The sequence below is a fragment of the Notamacropus eugenii genome, chromosome 3 (assembly GCF_028372415.1).
Source record: "Notamacropus eugenii isolate mMacEug1 chromosome 3, mMacEug1.pri_v2, whole genome shotgun sequence".
Taxonomy (NCBI): Eukaryota; Metazoa; Chordata; class Mammalia; order Diprotodontia; family Macropodidae; genus Notamacropus; species Notamacropus eugenii.
Window position 1 is genome coordinate 214,331,135 of NC_092874.1, and position 18,384 is coordinate 214,349,518.

Below are 18,384 nucleotides of genomic sequence, written 5' to 3' on the forward strand. Positions count from 1 at the left end.
ATTCTTTGATAGTTTGATAGGTATTGTATTGAGTAAGTAAATCGGCGTAGGTAGAATCATTTTTATTATACTAACTCAGCCTACTCATGAACATTTAATATTTCTCTGATTGTTTAGATATGCCTTTGTGTGAAGAGTATTTTATAATTGTGTTCAAAGATTCACTTCTTGTGAATCCGTGAACATACTCTTCTAGTTCTCACTCTGATTCATAAAGGGAAAAGGTTCATCATGAAATATATTTTCAAACACAGCCAGTGTGTCAATTTACTTCTTTTGTTTGGCTATATCTTTTTTTTAAACTGGCCTTCTGGTGGGGAGAGGGGTGGATGACTTTCTGGATAGTGAAAAGGATGAAAAAAAACAAAGAAAGGAAAGAAAAGAGTACCTCTGAAACACTAAAAATACATAAAATAAATTCAGAAAGGGATATAGAAAAGCAAATCTGTTTTTGGTACTGTGGTGTTAAGATTAATACATAGTTTGAAAAATAAAACAAGTTTAATAGAAATTCACAACTTTGCATAAAATCTCTTGTCTCTTTTTATATTGCAATTTTCATTTTTGTTGATCTTTCTCAAGTTTCTAATAAAACATTTTTATATAAATAAAAGGAGCTTACTGCCTATACCTTAATTTCTTTTTATCTTTTTTTAATAAATTAAAATATACTTTTTCTTTCTCTCCCTCTTCTGACCCACAAAGGGAAAGAAAGAAAAACAAAAGTCCTATTACAAACACGTATCATCAAGTAAAATAAATTCACCCATTAGCCATATCCAAAAAAATGTCTCAATCTATGGAGGTGTGTATCATGTTTCTTCATGAGTTTTCTAGAATTGTGGCTGACTCTAAAGTATTTTTAAAGTTGTTTTTCTTTACAGGAATATTGTTATTGTATAAATTATTCTCCTGATTCTACTTACTTCACTATGGATCAGTTCATATAAGTGTTCTCAGGTTTCTCTGGAACCATCCACATCATCATTTCTTATAACACAGAAATATTCTGTCACATTCATATACCATAACTAATTCAACCATCATACAATTGGTAAACTCTCTGTTTCCAATTTCCTTTCTACTGTAAAACAAAATCTGCTATAAATATGTTTGTACATTTGGGTCCTTTTCTTCTTTTTTTAATCTCTTTAAGATATAGGCCTAATATTGGTTGAAGGCTATACACAATTTAATAACTATTTGGAGATAATTTCAAATTGCTTTCCACAGTGGCTTGACCAAGAACAGGTGGTGCACTAATGTATCTACTTTCCCACAGCCTCTCCAGTAGTGACTGTTTTCTTTTTTTTCAGTACTGTTCATTTCATCAATATGAAGTGAAAAATTATAGTTATTTTAATTTTTTTTTTAGTGATTTGGAACATTTTTTTAACAGTCAATTTATTGGATTTCTTCCTCTGAAAAGTGCTAGTTCATATCTTTTGATCATTTATCAATAGGGAAATGCCTCTTACTCTTATAGCCCAGGCTGAACAGCAGCTCTCCCACCCTTCCCATGAGATCACCTTTTGTAGTTCATAACAACATCTCACAGGCTTACTGGCATCATGGATTGGAGGCTCAGACTGCCTTTCTTGCTATCCATACCTGGAGTTAGACTCAGAAGAACAGTCACTTAATAGTCCCATAGCATCTTAAAATAGCAAGTTCCAATAACCAGGTTTCAAATATGATAATAATTTCACTTTGGCTAAGGAACATCCTTTGAGGCAAGTCTTAAGTGGCTTACATGCCTTTCTAGACATGTTCTAGCTCCTGATTAAATAGCAGTCATAAAATCAAATTTACCATTAAAACCTTAACTTTTCCATCAATGCCAAATTTTACCTGAGGTCACCTGCCTCTAGGAAACTTAGACTAAAATTCTTTTCCCCAAATTAAAGATGTCTCTGATTTAGTTTCAGTTATTAGTTCAGTCAATTCTTTTAATACTAGTTGCTTTTACATCACTTTGTAACTTCTCCAATTTTTCTCCCCATCTCTCCCCTCCTCCTACCCCCAATACTTTGCATTCTGATTACTCCTTCTCTCAATATATCCTCCCTTCTATCACACCCCACCCTTCCCTTATACCCACCTTCTCTCTTCTCTTGTAGGGCAAGATAAATTTCTATACCCCATTCCCCATATTTCTTATTTCCCAGTTATATGCAATAAAAATTTCTCAACATTTGTTACTAATACTTTGAATTCCAACTTCTCTCCCTCCCTCCCTCCCTACCCATCCCCACTGAGAAGGCAAGCAATTCAATACAGACTAAATATGTGTTTTTTCACAAAAGACTTCCATAATAGCATGTTGTGTAATACTAACTATATTGTCCTCTATCCTACTCTATCCCCTTTATTTTATTTTTTATTTTTTTATTCTCTCATTTGACCTTGTCCCTTCCCAAAAGTGTTTATTTCTAGTTACTCCCTTCTCCTATTTGCCCTCCCTTCTATCATTCCCCTCACCCCACTTGTCACTTCCTCCCCTACTTTCCTGTAGTGTAAGATAGATTTTCATATCAAATTTAGCGAGCATGTTATTCCCTCCTTCAGCCATATGTGGAGAGAGTAGCTTCACTTTTCCTGCTCCCCTTCTCCCTTTTCTCCTCCATTGAACAACATTTTTCTTATGTCTTTTATGAGTTATAGCGTGCCCCATTCCATTTCTCCCTTTCTCCTCCCAGTATTTTCCTCCCTCACCCCTCAATTTTTATTTTATTTTATTTTTTTGTGTGGATGTCATCTCTTCTGATTCAGCACAACCTGTTTCCTCAGTCTATGTGTGTGTGTGTGTGTGTGTGTGTGTGTGTGTGTATGTACAATCCCTCCACCTACCCAAATACTGAGAAAAGATTCAAAAGTTATAAATATTTTCTTTCCATATAGGAATATAAACAGTTCAGCTTTAGAAAGTCCATTATGATTTCTCTTTCCTGTTTACCTTTTCATATTTCTCTTGATTCTTGTGTTGGAAAGTCAAATTTTCTATACAGTTCGGGTCTTTTCATCAATATGAATGCTTCACAGTCCTCTATATCATTGAATGACCATTTATTCCCTTGAAATATTATACTCAGTTTTGCTGGGTAGGTGATTCTTGGTTTTAATCCCAGTTCCTTTGACTTCTGGGATGTCCTATTCCATGCCCTTCAGTCCCTTAATGTTGAAGTTGCCAGAGACTGTGTTATCCTGATTGTATTTCCACAATATTCAAATTATTTCTTTCTAGTTGCTTGCAGTATTTTCTCCTTGATCTGAGAACTCTGAAATTTGGCCACAATATTCCTAGGAGTTTCTCTCTTTAGGTCTCTTTCAGGAGGTGATTGGTGAATTCTTTCAATATTTATTTTGCCCTCTGGTTCTAGAATATCAGGGCAGTTTTCCTTGATAATTTCATGGAAGATAATGTCTAGGCTCTTTTTTTTTGATCATGGCTTTCAGGTATTCCCGTAATTTTTAAATTGTTTCTCCTGGATCTCTTTTCCAGGTCAGTTGTTTTTCCAATGAGATGTTTCACATTATTTTCTATTTTTTCAAACTTTTGGTTTTGTTTTTTAACTGCTTGGTTTATCTCATAGTCATTCATTTCCCTGACCTCAGTTCTCTCTTTTAACGAACTGTTTTGTTCAGTGAGCTTTTGAACCTTCTCCTCTATTTGGCTAATTCTGCTTTTTAAAGCCTCCTTCTCCTCATTGGCTTTTTGGACCTCTTTTTTGAATTGAGTTAGCCTCTTTTTAAAGGTGTTATTTTCCTCAGCATTTTTTTGGTTCTCCATTAGTGAGCTGCTAACTCGCTTTTCAAGCTCTTCTATTTCGTGAGTCCAGTTTAAGTTCCCTTTGGAGGCCCTGGAGGCAAGGGTTTTGACTTCCTCTGACAGTATGCATTGTTCTTCCCCATCTGAAAGGATGGGGGAGATACCTGTTCCCCAAGAAAGTAACCTTCTATGGTCTTATTTTTTTCCCTTTTTTGGGCATTTTCCCAGCCAGTTACTTGACTTCTGAGTTTCCTCTCCATCCCCATCTCGCTTCAGTTCCTCCAAGCCAGCACTGGGGGCTGAGATTCAGATGAGCTGCTCCAATCCCCCATGGGCTTTAGGCGGGGGCAAGGCCACTATTCAGTGTGAGATTAAGATCAGCTGCTCAGGTTGGGGCAGGACTGCCACACAGGGCTCAGTTCCCTCAGGGGCTTTATGATGAGGTCTTCACAATGGATGCGGGCTGTTGCCTGCCTTGGGAGCCCCCGTCAGCTGCTGCCTCTGCTGCTGCCACCTGAGGAGATCTGAGTTATGGGGACACCCTGCTCCCTTCTCAGCTAGCTGAAAAAAACCCTCTCACTGACCTTTAGCACCTGTGGGTTGAGGGATCTGCACTGCTGCTGGAGATTCTGTTCCTGAAGCCTACTCGGTCCTGCTCTTCCCGCTGCCATGCTGCCAAGGCTGGGCTGGGCTCTGCTCCATGTCTAGTGTGACAGATCTTTCCCATCGGTCTTTCAGGTCTCTCTGGGCTAGAAATCTCTTACACTCCATTGTTCTGTGGCTTCTGCTGCTCTAGAATTTAATCTCCTCTGCTATCTGGTTCTGTTTTATGGGAGAATTCATCCCATTCACATTCAGAGTTATGATTACTATCTGTGTCTTTCTCTCCAACCTATTTCCCCCCTGTTTATGATGTCTTTGCTTCTTTCTCCCTTTCTCTCCTCACTAGAGTTTTGCTTTTGACCACCACCTCCCTCAATCTGTACTCCCTTCCTTCAGCCCCCTCCCTTTTTTTCCCCTTTTCTCCTAGTACTTCTCTCCCTTCTATCTACTCCTCCCTCCTTTCCATAAAGTAGGGTAAGTTGGATTTCTGTATCTGAGTATATTATTCCCTCTTTGAGCCAAATCCAATGAGAGTAAAGTTCAAACAATGCTCATCTTCCCCCGCTTCTTTCTCTCTACTATAACAGGTCTTTAAAAAAAAAAAAACCTTTAAAATTGTTTTTTCATGCATTTGGAAAAAAATAAAATATTTTTGAAACATTCCTGGTTTTTTCTTCCAGAAATTCTAGTTGATTTGTGCCCAAGGTTTGTTTGTGTTTCTTTAGTTTTGGGGGGATTTTTTTTGAGGCATTAAAGTCATTTTTTTCTTTTGCAATTTTGAATATCCCTATCCTCCTCCTCCTCCTCTTTTTTTGTGAGATTCTTTTTTATGTTTGCTCATTTTTGCAGCCTACTTCCTGACTTCATGTTTTGTATTAGGGCAGGCTCTGTGCATTACTGGATACAAGGTCTAGGCTTGTCTTGCCTCTGCTTTCTTGGGATATTGAGTATTATGTTATTCCTGAATCTCAAGGACAACTCATGCTAGGGACCCACAGACTATCAATGCTTTCAAAATGATCTGAATGATTACAAAGTTGATCATTACTTCTCACTGTTCCCACCTAAAATCTCTAAGTTTCCAACCTAGGTTTGGTTCTCAGCAACATACTTCTGTACTTGTCCTTTGTTAGAATTTCAGTAGACTGCTGCTAGACTCAGGCACTATTAGCTAGCTGGAAAGCTTTGCTGGTTCAGAGTGACAGAACTACAAGCTTCCTTTGGGCTGAGATTCCTGACATGGTTTTTTGATACTGGTCTAGGGGCTTGAAATAAAATTCCACTCCACTCTTGGTTCTGACCACACAGCTACATCTTACTTCTGCTCAATACATAGTCTAATGCTCTTAATTGCTACTAATCTTAGAAAGTCACCCCTAAGCCTAGTTCCCCTCCTCCATCTTTGTGATCTCAAACTGGGTAGTCTGGGACTCCCTTTTTGCCTGGATTATAGCCTTGTTTCTCTTTCAGTTTCTGCCCAGGAATGCTCTGTCTGATATTGTTAGTGTCCTCAAGACTTTGTATGTTTCCTTTTGGTGACTTGGTCTAGAAAACTGATTTACTATGGTTTTTTCTTGGATTTCCTGATCAGGATTCAATCTGGTGCATCTTTGTACCAGCTTGGCTATATTCTTCTGGCTACTCTGCCATTTTAGCTCTACCCAGTTTTTCCTTATTTCAGTTCTTTTCTCAACTGTGTACCTGACTGTCACTTAACCTCTATCTATATGGTTCACACTTTCTTTTTTTAATATATAAATTATATTTATTTATTTATATTGAGAAAGAGCATTATCATACAGAAAGCAAAACTCAGAAAGAGGATTCTATGTGAAACTATGTACCCCTAGGCACAATGCCTGGAACATAGTAGGTGTTTAATAAATGCTAGTTTGCTGTCATAAATTCTATACATCACTTTCTTGCTTGTCTATGCTTCCCTATGAATTTCCTTTGTTATTTTCTATGTTTTTTAGAGGATTAAAATGGTATTTTTTTGTTGTAATTATTACTATTCCTAACTCTTTTCTTCCCTAACCCATTAACTTAGACAAAGAAAGGGGGAGAGGGAACTCTTGTAATAATAAAGCAAAACAAGTTCACATAGTAGCCAGGTCCAAAAATTTATGCCTCTGTACTTTATCTCCATCACTTCTACAGTAGAAGGTGGATAACATGCCCCATCATATGTCTTCCAGAGATGTGATTGGTCATAACTTTGCTCAGAATTCTTAACCCTTTCAAAGCTGTTGTCTTTACAACGTTGTTTTCTTAGTATAAAATGTTCTCTAGTTACTTCTCATTTAATCTTGTGTCCATTAATCCTACCCAGGATTCTCTGAGATCATCTCTTTCATCATTTCTAAGAGAACAAAAATATTTAATTATATTTATATCCCACTTGTTCAACATTCCCCATTTGTATAACAGGCAATCCAAGTGATGCCATTACATCCTAGGTCCTTTCTCTGCCCCCACCCCCACCCCTCCCCCTTGTTCTCTTCCTTTAAATTCTTCCTTCAAAATTAGGAAGTTTGTTTTCCTTATGACTTATGTATAGGGTGTTCAGGTGTGAAGGCTACTGAGCCCTTTTCAGAGCTGCTTATCCACTTTTGGTGTCCATCTGCTAAATTCTCACCTGTGCCACATGCAGCAGTCACACCCCAGTAAAACCATCTTGGTAGATGGGCTAAACCACGTTAAGGGTAACCAAAGGTCTCAGACCTGTCAGTGAGTTAGATGAATGTCTACCCTTGGTGGAATGAGTGGATGAGAGCAATTTGTTCCAACAGCTCATGAAGGCAATTGAAGCAGGTACTGTGGAGCACTTAAAGTTTAGTCAGACATCAAAGATACCAAGATCATCCACCGCACCCTGAGCCATCACTGCTCATCTTGACTTTTGCCTTGCACTGGACTCCAAATACTGAAGCAGATGACTTTGTACAGTTCTGTCTTACTTAAATCCAACTTACACACGAGTCAAAAGACATCACTCATACCATCTTACTATTTGATTATTTTACTGTTCAACTATTTTATTGTCTTATTATGTTACTATTTTATTATTTTACCTATCTCAAAATCCTGTGACAAAAGCTAGTGATGAAACAGCAGATACAGATACACTGGGAGCTGTAATCACAACTCTGCACACACAGCATGATGTCATCTCACTGGACTGAAATAGCAGTGGAATTCAGCATCCCCCTTGGTGTCTTAGCAGCTTTTTAAAGAATTCCACTGCTCATGTACTGGTGTGAGGAAGGGCTAGAAAAGATGCCTTAAAAATTGTCTGCTTCACCTAATTTTGGCTTGCTTATTGAGGCATGTAGGGATCTCACCCTGTGATCAAAACACAAAAAAATGTACAAAAATTTTGCAAAGATTTCATTCATCACTGGTACATAGAATGTGCACACATTTCTGGATAACACAAAATTTAGTAGACCTGAAAGACAAACAGCTCTTGTTGTGAGAGAACTCAGTAGATATTGCATCCAAGAAGCAGCCTGGAGTTTTCACTGAAATTTTCACAAGGCTAGCAAATGAAGACCAGCTTCCTAAAATGGGAGTTGGATATACATTTTTCTGGAGTGGCTACAGTGATGGGGAAACCCCATAAAACTGGTATTAAGATTCACAGTCAAAACTAATCTAGGGGCAGTTAGGTGTATAGAACACCAGCCCTGAAACCAGAAGGACCTGAGTTCAAATCTGACTTTAGACACTAGCTGTGTGATCCTGGGCAAGTCACTTAACCCTGATTGCCTCCAAAAACAACAAGAAGAATAGCAACAATAAATCTAGTCAACAAACATGTATACCTCCTAAAAGGAGTGAAGGATATACTTGTGACAATGCAATTGCCCCTTGCAGGAAAATGCCATACCACCATCATTGTGTATGCTCCCACTTTGATGAATCCTGATGAGATCAAAGAAAAATTACTTACTAAGAAGGTAACAGTTAACTATCAAAAGTAAAATGTAAGGGAATTTTAGAGACTTAGCAAATACTTAACAATCTAAAGTGCTTTTTTGATGCCCTGAAGGCTAAATGGGCCAAAGACCTATGGTGAATCTCAACTTTTCAGCACTGATGGAGTACAACTGAGTAGTGATAATGACATGATCCTGGAGAGGTGGGCAGAACACTCCCTTAATGTTCTCGACAGACTTTTCATCAACCAGTGCTGAAACTATTGACCATATACCTCAGGTTGAAGTAAATTTCATTCTAACTGAACTTCCAAATTGATGAAGTTTTAAATGCTATTAGACTCCTCTTTTGTGGCAAGTTACTTGGTGCTAATTCTATTCTAGAAAAGATTTACAAGGCAGGAGGTTCCCTGCTCATATAAAAGCTGACTGAAATATTCTGGGTTATAAGGCAAGAGGAGGTAATCCCCCAGGAGTTCAAGGGTGTTTCCATTGTCTATCTTTGTAAAGAAAAAGGAAATAGGTGAACCTGTGACAATTAAGGGAAGGAGACTGGGAGGGAGAATCTCTCTCTAAGTCAGCGCCAGCAAGATTCTTGGCAGAGTCCTTCTTAATAGCCTGATCTTGCACCTGGAAGATGGTTATCTACCTGAGAGTCAGTGTGTCTTTTGACATATGAAAAGTCTAAGGGACATAATTTCTGGGTAATTAATAATAAATTTTATTAATTATAGCTAACAGACAATAAAATGATGGTGATTTGTCTTTCTCTTGTAAACCAAAGATGAATCATGGAGGCCACTTGATCCTTAGGCAGTCCTGATGGGTAGAAATCTTTTCTGATTGGTTAACAATTAATGAGATAATTTTATAATGAGTGGTGGCCCTGTCTAATGAAGGACCCTCTGATCATGTCACTCATGGACAAAGAGACACTCATCTCAAGCCAGATCATTCTTTCCTTTGGCCAGTCTTCAGGGCTTAAATTTTTTCCACTTGGGGCCCCTTCAGTGCTTCTTTACAAAGTGCTGTTGAAAGGATTTATTCTCTACCCAATCAATGAACTTAGATCAGATGGCCTAGGTGGAGTAAATTTTTGAACAAGGTCAGAAATGTCCTTAAGAGACTGGGCTTTGAATAAGGAAATAGAAAGGGAAAAAAACCTGCATTTCCCCCCCCCCCCATATTAATTGGTTATTAATATGAGAGAAATAATAATTTCTCTCAGGCTTCAGAAAGGACCTGTGAATAGTGTTTATTGCCTCGCAACTTAAGGAGAAATGCTGGGAGCAAAACCAAGGTTTGTACACAACATTCATCAATATGGTCTTTGGTATCATCAGTCCTGAGGACTTGTGGGAAATCATGACAAAATTTGGTTGCCCAGAGGAGTTCATCAGTATTGTATGTCAGTTTCACGATGGAATGCTTGCACAGATTCATGGTAACAGACAATGCTCTTGCACTTTCCTAGTCAACAGTGGAGTGAAAGCAAAGCTATGTCTTTGTTCCCATGCTTTTTAGCATGATGTTTTCAGCAGTACGGAACCATCAGTTACAGGAAATGGACAAATTTTGAGTACTGTGAATTAGTTTACTTACCTTGGCAATATACTTTTCAGGGATGAACATATAGATGATGAGGTTGATGTATGCATTGCCAGAGCTAACTCAGTGTTTAGGAACTCCAAAAGAAAGTGTGGGAGAGAAAAGGTATTAGGCTACCTACCAAGATTTACAGAGCCATTGTACTGACCTCAGTGTTGTATGCCTGAAAAACCTGGACTCTCCATCAGCACCAAGGCAGAAAATTGAACTGTTTCCATTTGAGTTGTCTTAGGAAGATTCTGAAGATCACTTGGCAAGATAAGGTACTGGGCACTGAGGTTTTTTCTTGAGCTGAAATGCCAGCATTCGAACTCTAATGAAGAGAGTGCAACCCCAAAGGGCTGGTGACATTGTTTAAATGCCCAATGTATATTTGCCTAGACTATTTTACTGAGAACTCACACAAGGCAAGCACTTGCATGGAGGTCAAATGAAGTGATACAATGACATTCTCAAGGTTTCACCAAAGAACTTTGGTATGGATTCAAACATAGAAGATACTGGCACAGGACCACCCAGCATGGCATGCCCACATCAAAGAAGGCACTGTGCTCTATGAACAAAGCAAAATTACAGTAGCTTAAAAGACATGTGAGATGCACAAATTTAGAGACATTTCCTTCCCAGATGTTCATGTGGACTATTTGTGTCCAACCTGAGGTAGAGCCTACTAAGTTCATCTTGGTTTGATCAGTCACAGCCAGACATGTGTGATCCTGACATCATGATGTCATTTTGGTTCTCTTGGATTATGAACAACAAGGGTAACATGCCCCATCATATATCTTCCAGAGATGGGACTGGTTAATGCTTTTCTCAGAATTCTTAAGCCTTTCAAAACTTTTCTTTACAATGTTGGTTTCCTTGTATAAATTATTCTTTTGATTCTACTGATTTAACCCTGTGCCCAAACCATCCAGGATTCTCTGAAATCATCTCTTTATCATTTCTTAGATAACAAAAAAATTGAATTATATTCATATCCCACAATTTATTCAACATTTCCCATTTGCCTGAGGCAATCTAAAGCATGCCCTCAGATTCTAGATCTGTCCTTCAGGATCAAGAAGTTTGTTTTGCTTGTGACTTTCCTCTCTGGAGTTATCATCCCTCTTAATCTCCATCCCTTTTCAGCTATTGAGTTTGATATTTTTCTACACTAAACTCTTTGTGGGTAAGGATATATTTAACCCTCTTTTATCCTCTTCCAATAAGAGTAAGTTTCACATGATAACCACTTTTTCACCCCTTTCTCCATGTTCATTTGGTATGTCCAAGCTTTAATAGCTTAAAACTACAAAACAAAAAACCTTTTGGAATGCCCTGTATAGTCTTCTTCTCAAGTATTCCAGTTATTAGAAGTAGCAAATTTCACCCTTTCTTCCTCCTTTCTAAAGACAAATCCACCCATGGGACTTGTATTTTTCATATTTTACCCCCTCAGTAACTTTTGAACACATTAAGGTGTTGAAGAGATGTTTGTTCCTTCTACCTCTAATACAATAGTAGCATCATGATGTAAGTCCTTCCACTCCTTCCAGTAGCTCATTATGATATAAGTCCTTCCAGTCAGTACTTCAAATAAATTTAACTTTCTAGGCTTATCTGGACTGATGTTTGTCTTTTTATAAAAATCATTGAAAGTCCTTGATCCACTAAAGGTTCATTTTTCTCTTGTAGTATTATACTCAACTTTCCAGGGTATGTTATTCTTGGTCATAAACATCATTTCTTTTTGCCTTTTTGGAGTATTGTATTTCAAGATCTCCTCTTATTTTTTAATCAAGTCGATAAGCATTAAATATTGTTAAGCATTTTATTACTATGTGTCAGGCTGTATACCAAATACTAGGAAAACAAATATTTGCAGAAAGTCCCTACCCTGAAGGAGATTACACTCTAGTGGAGAAATTCAATACATAAAAGCAAGCTATAAAGTGAGAAGGGAAGCTGTAAGGGGAAAAAACATAGTAGAGAAAGTCCAAGAGTCAGTAGAAGAACTTGGAGAGCAATGAAGACTAGGTTGGCCTGGGAATTTTCTGTAAAATGGAGTTTCTGGGAGAAAATAGCCCATCAGAGGTAGGAACTGTAGGGTTGAAGAGTGTGGGATTATAGAGAAAGTCCAGAGAGGAAGGAACCTGGAAAAGATGAAAGTAGATATGGTAGGTAGAAGCTGCTATGTCTTCTGTCATCCTGAATGTAATTCTTTGATACCTAAAGACTTTTCTAGTATTTTTATATGTAGCACTTTTTTTTTTTTTTTAGCTAGGTGGCACAGTGGATAAAGTGCCAGGCCTGAAAACTTGAATACAAATCTAGCCTCAGACATTTACTAGTTGTGTGACCCTGGGAAAGTCACTTAACTCTATATGTCTCAATTTCCTCATCTGTAAAATGATCTGGAGAAGGAATTGACAGACCATTCTAGTATCTTTGCCAAGAACACTCCAAATAGGGTCAGAAAGAGTCGACGTGACTGAAAACACTGGACAACAAATTTTTTCTTTGACATGGGACCTCTGGATTTTGGCAATGACATTCCTGAAACATTTCAGGAGGCAATTTTGAATCCCTTTTTAAGAAAATTAACTAATTAATTAATTTTTGATTGCTTTGGCTTTTGGTTCTGACAGTTTTCATTTATGATATCTTATGACTGTTGAGGTTTTTTCTTTTTTAATCATGGTTCTAAAAGAGTCATGATTTTTGACTTATCTCATGTTGAACTGTTTTCCAGATCAAGTATTATTTTTATAAGATACCGTATACTTTCTATTTTTTAGTCTTTTGATTTTTTTCCCAACATTTGTTGCTATCTTATGGAGTCATTGATTTTTGTTCTGGCTATTTAAGTTTTAAGGGATTCCATTTCTTAGGTGAGATATACCACTTCCTCTTCTAAACTACTCTTTTTTCCTTTCATTTCTTTCCTCAAGAGCTTTATTTCTTCTAGGTGTCCATGCAGGCCTTGAGGAAAATACCTTTTTTTCTTTTAGTCTTTGCTTGTAGCTTTAATGCAACAATTTTGACACTGGTTGATGTTTTCTTTGACTATCTCATCTCTCCAGCTATAGTTCCTGAATCAACTCTTTTGAGTGAGGTGTTCAGCCCTATTTGGTCTGTGCTTATTCTCCTGGGTACTGCACTGATCTTCACCTCTCACAGTTACACTTTCAAACCACACCTTTCAGGTCCAGAGTGCTATATCTTCAGAACTCTCTCTCATTTCTGAGGCCAGAATGTTAGGGAACTGAAAGCCCTGGGCTATGTCCCACTCTGATCTCTGCATGGCACTGCACCTCCTGCTGCTGCTCGCTAGGGCTTCCTGATTACCCTCAAGTCTTTTCAGGGAAGCCCTCCTCTCTTGCTTCTTGATTCTGGACACAGAATCTTGTAGGTTACAAGCATATAACCTGTATAACCTCGACCATATATCTGGTCATAGTTGAGGACTACCTGTACTAGTGCTGGTTTTGCTTGCAAAAACTCTCAGCTAAGTTTTTTGTGCAGTTGTGGAAAGTTTCTTAATGTAGTTTCTAGCTGAATTTTTTTTTAAATGAATATTTGGTTTGGTAGGAACTTCAGGGTTTGTACTTACCTCTTAGCAGGAATTCCCATCACATTGCCATTTTTCCTAATGCAACTTTAGATAGAGTGCTGAACCTGGAGTAAGGAAGACTCATCTTGTGAATACAAATCTGACCTTAAACACCTACCGGCTTTGTGACCCAGGGCAAATCATTTTACCCTGTTTCCTCAGTTTCTTCATCTGTAAAATGAGCTGGAGAAGGAAATGGCAAACCACAATAGAATTTTTGCCATAAAATCCCCAAATGGGGTCATTAAAAGTCTGACGCAACTGAAAATGACTTCACAACAATAAAGATGTAGCTCATTCATTATGGTTTATATACATATTATATATTTTTATATAAACCTTTATAATTGTGTTCCTACAAAGTTGATTATAAACTGAGCATTTATAAATAGAATTACTTTTTTTAGGATAGAGTTACATTTTCAATGTCCACAGAGAGAAGATTTATCACCAAATATTAATCATCTACCAAAGCACTACGTTAGGGCTAAAGGGATTATTAGGCAATATAAGATAGAGATCCTTTCCTTAATGGACTTAACATCTAGTGAGGGAGACCAGATTTGTGAAATCTGAAAAAGCTCCCTCTTACTTTTCCAGTCTTCTTACTACTTACAAAGATGAAATTAAAGCAATTATAAGGAGTTATTTATTTAGTAATTACTTGCCAATACATTTAACAATTTAAGTGAAAAAGAATACTTGCAAAAATATAAATTGCCTAGATTAGCAGAAGAAGAAGTAGATTACAGATCAATTTCACTAATGAATATGAATGCAAAAATCCCAAATTAAATACTAGCTAAAAGATTACAACAACATAATACAAAGATTATACATTATGATCAACTGGGATTTATATCAAGAGTGTAGGGAATGGTTTAATATAAGGAAAACTATTAATATAATTGATTATATAAATAATAAAAGGTTTTAAAAGTCATATGGTTATATCAATAGATGTGGAAAACGCTTTTGATAAATTTCAACACCCATTTCTATTTAAAAAACCTCTTGAAAGTATTGGAGAATAGAGAAAATTCCACACATGGTATCAACCATTGAAAATATCTGGAATCAAGAGATGGAATAACTTGTTTGAAGAAAAGCATGGATGCTAGTGTCATAAAGTATATGGTGATTGGGTGGGGTGTAAGGTGTAAGAAGACTAGAAAGTTAAGGAGCAGGTTATGAAAGGCTTTAAATGCCACATGAGGGATTTTATATTTGATCTGGGAGCAACTGGAGTTTGTTAGATAGGGGTTTGACATTGTTAGTCTTGTGCTTTAGGGAGATCGCACTGACAGCTAAGTGGAAGATAGACAAAGTGGAAAGACTATTGAGGTAAGGAGAACAATCAGCAAACTATTTGAGTAGTCCAGATGTGAGGTAATAAGGACTTGCACCAGGATGGTCACAGGGTCAGAGAAGGGAATGGGGCACATGTGAAAGATATTAGCAAAGTAGAAACAATAAGATTAGTGAGGATAAGGATGACACCTACATTTCAAGCCTGCAGGGACGGGGGGAAGGTGGTATCCTCAATAGTAGTAATTTAGGAAGAAGGGTGAGTATTCGGGAGAAAAAAAATGAGTTCAATTTTGGGCATATCAGTTGAAGATGTTTACTAGATATCTATATCCAGATGGTCAATAAGCAGTTGGACATGCAAGACTGGACTTCAGCAGAGAGGTTAAGACTGGTTAAATAGAGTTCCAAATCAGCATAAAGATTATAATTCAATTCATAGAAGCTGATGAGCTCGCCCAGTGGAATAACTGAGGAAGAGAAGTCCCAGGTCAGAGCTCTGGGGAATACCTAAGGTTAGCAAACATAGCCTGGTGAAGATCCAGTCAACAAAGGAGACTGAAAAAGAGTGGTCAGATATGTAAGAAGAAAATCAGGAAAGAGTAGTGTCATAAAAACTGAGAAGAGAAAGTATCAAGAGAAGACAGTTCCAACAGCTGTAGAGGTCAAGAAAGATGAGGACTGAGAAAAAGCCATTAGATTTGACTTTGGATGAGGAGGTTGGGGGACTATAGGGAGTTAAGTGTGAGAAGAAAGAAAATGGAGGGGGGGTGGGACGAGGTAAGACTCAGACTTTTTAAAATGTGAGAAATTTAACAAGTTTACCAGCCTAAATGTTGATGTAGTTCATATTGTGAGTGGTTTTTCTGCAAATCTTGGTAGAAAGACACATAGCTTTCATATAAGAAATAAAATGTTTTTTGTTTTGTTGTATTTCCAACAACCAATTTAGTTTTAACAAAAAAGCATCAAACCTCTCCAATTTTTTAAGATAACTTTTAGGTCATCAAATCATAACTTTTTTTTTTTTTACAAAAACTTCTGAATGTGAATTGTACTCCTAACAAAGAAGATATGAGTAATATATTAGTATATTTTTAACATGAATTTCAACTTTTCATTTTTTTCTGCTATATTTTTTTTCTGATACCTTGACTTTCTTTTCTTTTTAGTTCAGACCTATGAAATCTTTACCATTTCAGTTCAAACAATTTAGGGTGTGTAATGTGTTTGAGTTATTCACATCACAGCAAAGGTAGACTTCTGATAGTACTGGATTTGTCACTCCCTTGGTCTGATGTCATATGTGTGTGTGGCATAATTACTGGTGTGCTCTTGGGAAATCAGAGATTTGTCTATTCCTCTTTTAATCACTTTTCCAAATATTGACCAACATAGTGGGGATCAAACATAGTTATTGAGGTTTAGGTATATGGTAATATATATATATATATTACCCAAAATAATGGTATGGGGGTCTGCCCAAATGAATTCAACCCAAGCCTTCTTTCAGCCAAAGAAAAACAAAGTTTATTAAAAATCCACTATATTGGCCAGACTCAAGGAATCTCTGCATTGGCTAGGTTCTTAAGAAATTTGAGTATTTGTGATGTTTGTGTAAGGGGGTCAGATTGCATCTGAATACCTTCATGGAGGCCAAGGTGGATCTTACATACAGAAAAACTGTGGGAGGGATCTATGGTTGACCAAATAGTCTTAGGTGATTGGAAGAGGGATCTACGGAAGATCTTGATAGGAGTGGCCAGTAGTCTGGGGTGACTGGGGGTGGGAGAGAGCCTGGAACCAAGATGGGATTAAGGATGGGTCTGGAGATAACTAGCATCAGGATTCTCTATTCCAAATTTATTTACATATTACTGACCTTGATTACATTCCTTCAACCTATCCCAGGGCTCTTATGGAACTAACAGGTATTAATCTGGTAATAGTCTAAATTACTTTGATTTGTTTTTGACTCTAGGAAGCCTGCCTCGAACCAGAAGTGTTCCAGAATATGTCTACAACCTGAACTTAGTTGAAAACCATCTCTGCCAAGGGTATTCCCCTGTTACCAAAATATATGACATTTTAAAGGTGAGAATTTCACAGGACAGAACTCCATATTTAACAGATTATCAGTTTGGAGCTTTATGGGCTTTCTTAGATTTTTTCCCCCCTGTTCTGCTTTCCTAGGTACAACGAGTTCATGGTTGAATTATGGGAAAATTAATTTTGTGTGGGCAGTGGGGAAAATTGGAAGCTGCAAATAGTTCATGCAGCCTCGTACAATGACTAGAATCTCTGTTGACAGTCTTTGCCTAGGAAGGTACTCATAACCCTTTCAGATATTTTGGTTTTTCATTTATTTCATGTATTTTTCATTTATTTATTGCTTATTTAATAACCTTAAACAAAATCTGATGCATGCTTTAAAAAAATTTGTCTTTTCTTTTCAGGCAGGCACAACAGCTACTTATGAGAATCACTTAGAAAGAGAAAGAACACGATATAATTCACAAAAGTCAATGGATGAAAGGTCTCAAAGGCAGCCTCTGAAGAGACTGGAGATTTCTCCTGGGAGTAGTCCTGAGAGAGCTAATTATGCACATAGTGACTACTATTATATCCAGAAAAACCAGGTAGGACACAATTTGAGGCCTCATGAGAGCAGGAGGTCCACTGTCCTCATGCCACCAAGATACGCTCATTCAGAAATTGTTGAATTAAACCGTCGAGGTACTATGAGCAGGCAACGTCATTATGATACTTACCATAGGCAATACCAGTATGGATCTGTTAGTGACACAGTTTTTGATAGCTTCCCTGCCAGTCCAGCAGTACTCACATACCCCAGGCCAAGAACCAGCCGAAGTATGGGGAACCTCTTGGAGAAAGAGAACTACTTGACTTCAGGACTCACTTCAGGACAAGTCAGACCACTGGTGAATATACAACAAAGTTTCCAAAATAAGCAATCTTCTCATTCCACCTGGCATCAGAGTTCTTTCCGCAGCACTCAGAGAGATGTTCTGCCTAGTGTCAGTGTAGGAACCAGCGGGAAACAAACACATATGACAATTGGCCAGGCAGCAACAGCAGGAGGTGGAAATTTATTAACTGAAAGAACTGCTTTGAGCGATTCCCAAGTTGGGTAAGTATGCCTCTTGAATCTGTCATTTATGATCAGTACTAGCACATTCTGTTCCTGAACCTATTAACATGTGAGCTGGCATTTCTCAATCTAGAAAGAAAGCCTTCCAGAGATAAGCAATTAAAATAATGCACATTCAGCCATTTGGCTAACTGGCAAGTAAGTTTATTATGTTACCTTGGGAAAAAAGCCAAGGTACCCTTTCATGTTTCTGCTTTTCAAGCTACTGGAGCTTGAGCATTTTATATGACATTCAGGGAATTTTGTCCAAATTAAATGTGTGAAGCAGTATGTTTCACTGTATAGGACTATGATCAGGTCTGAGAGGAGGGTAAGTTATAAAAATAAATTAAAAAGTGAATTTCATAGTAGCCCATGATATGCATTATTTTATGACTTTTTTTGA

General features: G+C 37.5%; 1 protein-coding gene across 1 annotated transcript in view; it reads left to right on the forward strand.

Annotated features, from left to right (window-relative positions):
* Positions 1–18,384, forward strand: part of PKP2 (plakophilin 2) — a 117,239-nt gene that overhangs the window by 17,811 nt on the left and 81,044 nt on the right. Inside the window, exons 2-3 of the mRNA XM_072654339.1 lie at positions 16,809–16,921; positions 17,284–17,978. Coding sequence (XP_072510440.1) covers positions 16,809–16,921; positions 17,284–17,978 — 808 coding nt within the window. The remainder of the gene's footprint in view (positions 1–16,808; positions 16,922–17,283; positions 17,979–18,384) is intronic.